Source organism: Elephas maximus, chromosome 15 (assembly GCF_024166365.1).
Source record: "Elephas maximus indicus isolate mEleMax1 chromosome 15, mEleMax1 primary haplotype, whole genome shotgun sequence".
NCBI classification, from domain to species: domain Eukaryota; kingdom Metazoa; phylum Chordata; class Mammalia; order Proboscidea; family Elephantidae; genus Elephas; species Elephas maximus.
In genome coordinates this window covers 46,971,014-46,979,974 of record NC_064833.1, presented here as the reverse complement: position 1 = coordinate 46,979,974, position 8,961 = coordinate 46,971,014, and the positions used below count along the sequence as shown (strand labels likewise).

The window sequence follows — 8,961 nt, the reverse complement described above, 5'->3', positions numbered from 1 at the left end:
GACCCTCTATTGTGATTGCTATCAGAGCAGCCGGTGGTGGTAGCCAGGCACCATTTAGCTGTGCTGGGCTTGGTCTGGTGGAGTCTGTGGTAGTTGTGGTCCATTAGTCCTTTGGACTAATCTTTCCCTTGTGCCTTTGGTTTTCTTCATTTTTCCTTGCTCCAGATGGTATGGGATTAGTGATGGCTGGTCACGAGTTATTTTTTTTTTAATTGTACTTTAGATGAAGGTTTGCAGAACTAGCTTCTCATTAAACAATTAGTACACGTACTGTTTTGTGACATTGGTTACCAACCCCATGACATGTCAACACTCTCCCTTCTTGACCTTGGGTTCCCTATTACCAGCTTTCCTGTTCCCTCCTGCCTTCTAGTCCTTGTGCCTGAGTTGGTGTGCCCCTTTAGTCTTGTTTTTTTTTTTTTTTTAATCTTTGGCTAAAAGGTGAACCTCAGGAGTTACTTCATTACTGAGCTAAAAGGGTGTCTGGGGGCCATACTCTCAGGATTTTTCCATTGTCAGACTGGTTAAGTCTGGTCCTTTTTTCTTGTGAGTTAGAATTTTGTTCTACATTTTTCTTCAGCTCTGCCCAGGACCCTCTATTGTGATCACTGTCAGAGCAGAAGGTGGTGGTAGCTGGGTACTATCTAGCTGTGCTGGACTCAGTCTGGTGTAGGCTGTGGGAGTTATGGTCCGTTAGTCCTTTGGACTAATCTTTCCCTTGGGCCCTTGGTTTTCTTCATTCTCCCTTGCTCCAGATGGTATGGGGTTAGTGGAGTATCTTAAATGGCTGCTTACAATGTTTTAAGACCCCAGATGCTGCTTACCAAAGTAAGAATAGAACATTTTCATTATAAACTATGTTATGCCAATTGAGCTAAATGTTCCCTGAGACTGTGAAGGCTGTAAATCTTTATGGAAGCAGACTACCACAATCTTTTTCGCACGATCGTCTAGTTAGCACTTTAGCCACTGTGCCACCAGGGCTCCTTATGTTAAATATAGAAGAAAGAAATGGTCAAGATGATGTCACAGTGTTTCCACTGGTCAAATGCAAAAGGGGTACACTGTTCAGATAAATAAAGAGATTAACAAAAGGCATTGATTTGATTTGGTTTTTAGACAATGAACTTTGAAGTAATGGCAAGGTGTCCAGATGGAAAAGTCCAGCTGAGCAGGAAATGAGAATCGGAGATATGGATGAGTGACTTTTTTTATGGTGTAGTTTAATCTGTGGTATGGGAAACACCAGTGTGTATTTGTCAGAGCTAACGGACAGAAGCCCAGAGGGAAGAGTCCATTATGCCGGCAGGACTGGGCTTCTGCTACTGCATAGGCTGAAGAGGGGCTGCTTCAGGGAGCAAAACCAAAGCAAAGTTGTTAGGTCCAGACAACACAATATGCTCTTGGGAGTTAAGCAGAAATATTAAGCCAGAGTCATGAATGCAAATGGCCAAAGTTGAGGCTGAAAGGTAAATAGAGGCTGCATCATAAAAGAACTTTACCCTCTGTGCAGTAAAGGTTACCAAGCAGGAAAGGGTCATGGTCATTTGTACATTTTAGAAAGAATCAGTCTGGCTACAGCATGAAGTTTGGGCAAGTCTAGAGGCAGGTGCGTGTCACTGGGATGCAGGTGTATGCAGTTGCTGACTCGGATCGGACAGTGGCAATCAGACCCAACTTTGATATCTGAGGGGCCTAATGGTAAGAGTACCAAAGGAGGTCCACGATAGGTGAATGCATATTTAAAAGTTCTACAGCAAGCTAGCAAACTGGCAAAATATCCACTATCCTACCTTGATAAATACATCTTCTTAAGGACCTAGAACATCAGGTTTAAATTTAGAATTTTCCACTCCTTAGAGTTTCATGATGGACCATGGAGGCTCAGAAGAGGAGGTTCTAGCCTGTGGCCTGGCCTCCTTCCTTTCCCACCCAAAACAGAGCTTCAGAGTAACACAGACCAGTTTGACTCTTACCCTGCCACGTAACCATTTCCGTGACTACACACAAGTCACTTGTCAATCCTCAGTTACTTTATTTGGAAGTCAAAGTAAGAACGTCTACTTTAAAGGGTTGTTATAGGGAATAGAAATAATGTAAACGCTTGGCACATAGTAGGGTAACAAATGCTATCTGTAAGGATCAGACATTTATTCAGCTTCTGCAGTGCAGTGTGCCAGAAGGGGATAATGCAGGGAACAAAATATCCCCTATGCCCTCATGGAACTTGAGGTGTAGTGGGAGAATCAATCAACAAGTGAGCCGCAGGTACTGGTTGATACCGGCTTGGTTCCTCTCAAGTGTCTGTGTTTTATCTCGGACGTGCAAGGAGGCCAGTAGTTCTTGACCAGGGCGACACTACCAGAGGCGTTTGGGAATGGGGGTTGGCGTTCGGTGGTTACCATGCCGGAACATCCAGGTACAGCAAACTTCCGTCATCGTCATCGTGTGGGGCAGCCCCTTCCAGAGCAGCTCCAAAAAGAGAAAAACCAAACCCTTTGCAGTCAAGCCAATTCCGACTCCTAACGACCCCATAGCTCAGTTGCGCCCAAATGCCAAGAGCGCCCCTGTTGAGAAACGCTGCAAAGTGTTCCGCTTTCGCTGGAGGATTTGGGGCGCAGGGCTGGCGGGACGTAATTTTGGCAGTTACTTCTTTCAGGAGCGGACACTCATACTTCTCGTAGTCGTTCCGGGGTCGACCTGGAATGGATGTAAGAAGAAGCAAGGCCAAGCAGGATGGGCCACACTAGGCAGGGCTTTCCTGCTACCAAAAAGGCCGAAGAGCGCGGCGGAAGCCCAGACGAAAGGGACTACAGCGACACCTAGCTCTTCTCCGAGCCGCGTCCAGAGGCCGGCTTCCTGCGGCTGAGAGGTGGGTGGGCGGATCGCCCTGGGGCGTGGCCTGGGGGTGTGGCCTGGGGCGTGGCCGGGCGCCGACGGCGCGGGGTCGAAGGGCACGCGGCGCAGGCGGCATGGCGGCCTCCACACTGGGCGCGGCGTGGGGTCCGCTGCGGCCCTACGTCCCGGGTCTGTGCCGCCGACGGCCGCCCCAGGATCTGTGCGCGCGCTCGCGGCGGCTGCCAGAGCTCGCAGTGTCTGGACGGAGCCTAGCTGCGACTAGCGGGCGGGGAGCGCCGGGTACTGACCTCTACTGCATGGAGTTGCTGCGGTGAGCAAGGCCGTCCTCCTCGCGGCCGCCGGGTGGGCGCGGCTCGGACCCGAGACCCTCAAGGCGAGCAGACCAGCGCGGTCCTCGCGCTCCTCTGGATGCTCAGACTGGTTGGCGCCGGTGCGGTGTGTGGAGGGGGTGAAGCAGCAAGAACGTTCGTTCGGGTCAAATTGTGGCAACGTTTCTTTGTTTGCCTACGCTTGTCAGCTTGCCGGAACCTTAATTTTAACTTAATATAAACGTTTTTGCACGCATAGATTTTTTGCATATCGGCCAGTAATTAATTTTAATGACAGCGGTAACTGAGTTCTTCTGTGTGGCAAAGTAGTTTACGAGTGATTTATTCAGTTCTCATTACGAATTCTGAAAAACAAATGTAGATTTGCTTCTTAGGATTGTGAAAATTAAAGCCTTTGGAACAAAGCCTGACATGTAGTATGGGCACAGTGAGTACAGCTTAAATTATTATCTCATTTAATAGACTAGGAAATTGATATTTGGAGGGATTAGGGAATTTGCCTGAGACTCACTAGAAACTTCGTTTAGTTAGGGGCTCGCTGTGCTTTAGCAGCATCGGGAACACCTGACAACGTGAGAGTCGCTCTAATCGGTTGTGGAGTTAAGATGGACTAGTCGGGTCACTTGGCTCTGGAGCAGGGGCCTGTCTTGGAATCTAGGTCAGACTGCAAAGACCAGTTCGTAGGCCCTGTGCCCTTCTGCTACCCTTGAATCATAAAAACCAAAACCAAACCCATTGCTATGAGTCAATTCCTACTCATAGCAACCCTGCAGGACAAAAGAACTGACCTGTAGGGTTTCCGAGGAGGGTTGGAACTGCTGACCTTTTGGTTAAGAGCCAGCCGCCTAACCACTGTGTCACCAGGGCTCCAGTGGAAATCAGGGCATTAAGAATTGTTAAAAGTCAAAACTGTCAAAAGATTGTATTCATTTTTTATGTATTTCAGAGTTACTATTTTTTAATGATACAAAATTCTATGTAACCAGTGTATAACATCCTACTTGTGTCATAGCTCTCCTTTGTAGAGGTAATGACTCTTAGTAATTTCTTACGTAGCCTTCTAGTGATAAGTGTGTGTATTTACAAACATACAATACATAATTCTTTATTTTTCTTAACTAGTAGCTTTTCTCAAATACATAATTTACGAATGGCCAGATATTTAACCTGTCCATGTTGATATTTGTTTGGATTGGGGGCCATTGACTCTAGTGATTTAAAAAAGCCTGGATTTTGCATACAGACCTGATCTGAGTTTCTTAATCCTAACTCTGTCACTTGGGAAAATTACTTTAAGATTCAGTTTTTTCCCCGTTTGTACATTTCTGTTCCTACTTTATAACGGGGTTGTGAGGATTAAGTGTAATGATGTATATAAAAGTGCTTAGCAGAGTCCTTAGCACAGAACAAATGCTTGATAAGCAGTTTTAAAAATCAAAACAAAATGAAACTTGAAAGGAAGATTAGCGCTTCAAGCTTCTAATTGTCCATCAATAATCTTTGCAAAATTTGGCTTCTGAAATGTTTATGCAGGGTTGTTCTGGACATGCATCTTATTCAAGGCCTCCAGTGTCAGGAAAAATTCCAAGCCAGAGCTTCTGGTTAGCCAGCTTGAGCTCTTCTAGGAAACTAGTGAGGTTTGGTTCCTGGGGAAAATCTCAAACCTTATCTTACATAGGCTTCTTGGAGTTTGGGTAAGCTAGGAGAGCCACCTCAGGCCCTTGGGATTAAGGCTGTAGTAAGGAGGTAAGGAGGTGACAATGTATGGGAGTGCAGCCAGTGTTCCCCATCCTCCTCCAGCCTCCCCAGGGGCCCACTTTTCCTTTGTGTCCGATGGCACAGTAATCCTAACGTCTGATGAGCTTGTTTCTTACATGTCTGTCTCTCCTTAACTAGACTGAAGTTTACACCTGTCTTCGAGGTCTAGTATGTTGCATGGCACATAGCAGGCACTGAATATATGTTTGGATGAATGAATAAATCAAAGGTGATAGGCCCCGTTGCTGTATAAAGCCATAAGTTTTATATATCCATATCATGGCATTTTTCACTCTCTGGAACAGCTCTCATGTAACTGGACCTCAGTCAGTCACTTCGAACATCCCCGTGTACCCGCTATCCAGTAACAGTGATCCTGAGTGATAAAGAAGTGGTTAAATAATTATTATATCCTGTTGAAGGTAGAGAAGCTAGTAATATTGTTTAGAAAAATTTTCAACTAACATTTTTACAAGTTGTTAATAGAGAAACCACGTGTAGATTATTTCATTTGCAGCAACAAAGCTTGCTAAAAGTCCTACTATTATGTCTTTCATTCATTTTTCATTTTCCAGTAAGAAGCTTGAAGTACTTCACATATTGGCTATTTTGAGGAGATGTGGAACAGGGAGATTATCAAGCCTCATCTTGGAAATTAGAAAACAGACATGAGTAATTGGTGTCATTTCCATCAGTAACTAGTTAAGTAATGAAGGTTCAGACTGTAGTTTTGATTTCCATTCAGTATTTCCTTACAGTTTCATATTACCTTTCAAATCCTTCTTTAAACACTTTTGAAGCTCAGTTTTTATAGTAAAATAAAAATTTTAAGTACTGCATCTATATCTATGTATATTTAAAAGTATAAAGTATAGACTTGCTTTGCTGTCAGTGCCTTTAGAAACAAACCTTTTTGAAGAACCTTGTGAAACTGCTTCTGGTGAGATCTTTTTAGTAGAGCTGTTTTGAGACAGCAGGGTTACTATTCACTATAGTTGTTTGTTGTGAGAATTGTCAAGGGAGTGGATAAAAGGGGTATAAGTTCTCTGTTAGGCAAATGACAAAATATGAGTCAGTTGTAAAGTGAGAATAGTCTCAGTTTCAGTGGTTAGCTCTGCTGCTAACCAAAAGGTTGGCAGTTTGAATCCACCTGCCGCTTCTTGGAAACCCTGTGGGGCAGTTATACTCTGCCCTATAGGGTCGCTATGAGTCGGGCTCGACTCGATGGCAACGGGTTTAAATTCCATGGAATGAGTTTCAGATGGGACCCATTTTATGTTGAATACTGTTTTATAGGAAATAATGTTATAATAAGGTTTCAGTGAATTACAGTTAAAGCAGCCTTGTAGATAGGCAGTCTGGTAAGTACTTTATACTTATGTCATCCTTCCTAGAATGACTATAGTAAAGTCTACACTTTTTTAACTTTTTATTTTGAAATAATTTCAAACTTACATAAAAGTTGTAGAAATAGTACACAGGGCTCCCGTAGACTCTTCACCCCATCCCTTCGTTGTTAACATTTCTGATTCATTTGAGAATAAGTTGCAGACATGATGTCCCATTACCCCTTAATACTTCATGTGTGTATTTCCTAAGTACAAGGATTCTCCCCCATAAAACCATAGGGCAACCATCAAAATCAGGAAATGAAAACTGATCCAATATTTCCATATAATTCACAGATCCCTTTCAGACTTCTCTCATTATTCCTGAGTGTAAAAATGGAGGTGGTGTCTGATCTCCTCTCTCTTTACATGGAGGAAGGAGAATCAAGATCAGCAGCCCAGGACTGATTGCTGTGAGGCGGAAGTCAGACATACCTCCTCTCTCTGCCATCTTTACCAATTCTGACACCAGACAACCGTCCCATGGCACTCTCTACTTCCCTGCTGGGTTCAATAATTTATTGCAGTGACCACACAGAACTCACAGACAATATTCATCATTATGGGGTTTATTAGGGAGGTAACAGGTTACAATTCACCTTCAGAAACACTCAGGATACAATTTTTCTGTCAGGACAGCGTCTCCGCAGCTGTACTCGAAGGCACACCTCACCCTGGCCCTCTGCCTCTGCCCAAAGGCACTCAGCTTTCTCACTCTATGGGTGGGGAACCCCACTGAGTAGTCTTTGCTGCTACCACATCTCTGACACCACTTCTCACTGTCTTCAGGTTTACAGCTTGCTTGCTCCTTCCTCTCCTGGTTCCAGGAGGTTCTCAGCACAGGGATCCCAGGTCCAGCTCTCCACTCCTGGCTGTGCTTCCTTGGTGGTGGTGGGCTTCTCTCTTTCCCACCTCTGGGCTTGCTCATTTCAAGCCCAGCGGGATGGCAAAACTGACGAATCCTTTTTCTGGGGCACATTGCTTTATCCCACAGACCTCCCCAATCACTTGGGTGGGAGTTAGAAGACCACGGCCACATAAAAGCAGTCTATCACACCGCAATGAGTTAACACCAATATACCTGCTTAAATTATTTTCTTAGTTTGATTTCTACTCCTGTTATTGTTAGCTGCCACTGAGTCACCCCTGACTCATGGCTACCCCGTGCACAACAGAACAAAATGCTGCCTGGTCCTGTGCCATCCCAGTGATTGGTTGCAGGTCAGACTATTGTTTTTATTGGCTCATTTTCAGAAGTAGATCACCAGGTCTTTCTAGTTTGTCTTCTTATATAGCTCATTTGAATTCTTACTAAAACCAAAATGATTCTGAAACAATTAAAATTACAAGAATGACATAAGTTGAAATAAATTGAGATTGAGTATGTCGTTTTTTTAACTGGTCAGGGATTTGAGCCGATAGATTTTTCATAATTGTAGGGAAACATGTATAAAATACAAGAAATTTCGATCCTATTCTGAGTAGAACCCTCATTTTCAGTTAATTTTGGTCAGTATTTTTGTGTGCAGTTTGGAAAGTGAAGAGTAACTCTTTTTTTTGGCCTGTTTTTTACAGGAAACGAGATTATGAAGGTTATTTGTGCTCCCTGCTGCAACCTGCAGAATCCCGAAGTGCAGTGTTTGCATTGAGGGCCTTCAATGTGGAACTGGCTCAGGCTGGTATTAAAATACTTTACCTGTTATTTGCAAAATGGTATATTATGGGTTTAATGCTGAACATTAAAGAAATATAGTTTTAATTTATATGTTAGATATTTTTAAGATCTCTGATGGTGATTTATTTCTCCTGCTAACTATATAGGTTTAATGATTAAACTCTAAAAATAAAGCTAGCTGATGAACTCGATGTTTCTGGAAATTTTTATTTCTTCTAAGGATTAAAACTGTGCAACTGCTATTAACATTGCACTTCTGTGTGTTAATTGAATAGGTTAATCAGAATATTACTGCGTATCCTCTCAAACAATTGCACAATTCCTATTTATATAGCAAGTTTTTCAAGACCCTTTTTAAATTGAGGTTTTAGTTTTAACGTGAAGTGGGGAATGGAAGCAATTATAGCAGACTCAGGCCTCAGATCATGTTAACTCACTTTTTAAAAATGTCAAGACTATTTTTTAGTGCAGTTTTAGGTTTACAGAAAAGTAAGCAGAAAGTGCTGTTCCCAAATACTCTTTCTCTCTCTGCCTACAATTTCACCTATTATTAACATCTTTTTTTTTTTTAATTTTTATTTTGCTTTAAGTAAAAGTTTACAAATCAAGTCAGTCTCTCATACAAAAATTTATGTACACCTTACTATATACTCCTAGTTGTTCTCCCCCAATGAGACAGCACACCCCTTCCCTGCACTATTTTTGTGTCCATTTGGCCAACATCTTGTTTTAATGTGTTGTATTTGTTACAGTCGATGGACCAATGTTGGTTATTATTAACTAAAGTCCATAGTTTAGGGTTCACTCTTTGTATTGTATGATTTGTGTCACATACATAATGTTGTGTATCCACCATAGCAATATCATACAGCATAGTTTCACTGTCCTAAAAACCCCCTGTATTCCACCTATTCACCCTTCTCCCCACCTTATCTTCCCCCAAAACCTTGGC

General features: G+C 43.0%; 1 protein-coding gene across 5 annotated transcripts in view; it reads left to right on the top strand.

Annotated features, from left to right (window-relative positions):
• Window positions 1–2,957: 2,957 nt before the first annotated feature.
• NDUFAF6 (NADH:ubiquinone oxidoreductase complex assembly factor 6) overlaps window positions 2,958–8,961 on the top strand; it is a 63,437-nt gene continuing 57,433 nt past the window's right edge. For all 5 annotated transcript variants that reach the window (XM_049853980.1, XM_049853976.1, XM_049853977.1 and 2 more), the window contains exons 1-2: window positions 2,958–3,169; window positions 7,910–8,009. In XM_049853980.1, the coding sequence (XP_049709937.1) occupies window positions 2,973–3,169; window positions 7,910–8,009 (297 nt within the window). In that variant the 5' untranslated portion in view covers window positions 2,958–2,972. The remainder of the gene's footprint in view (window positions 3,170–7,909; window positions 8,010–8,961) is intronic.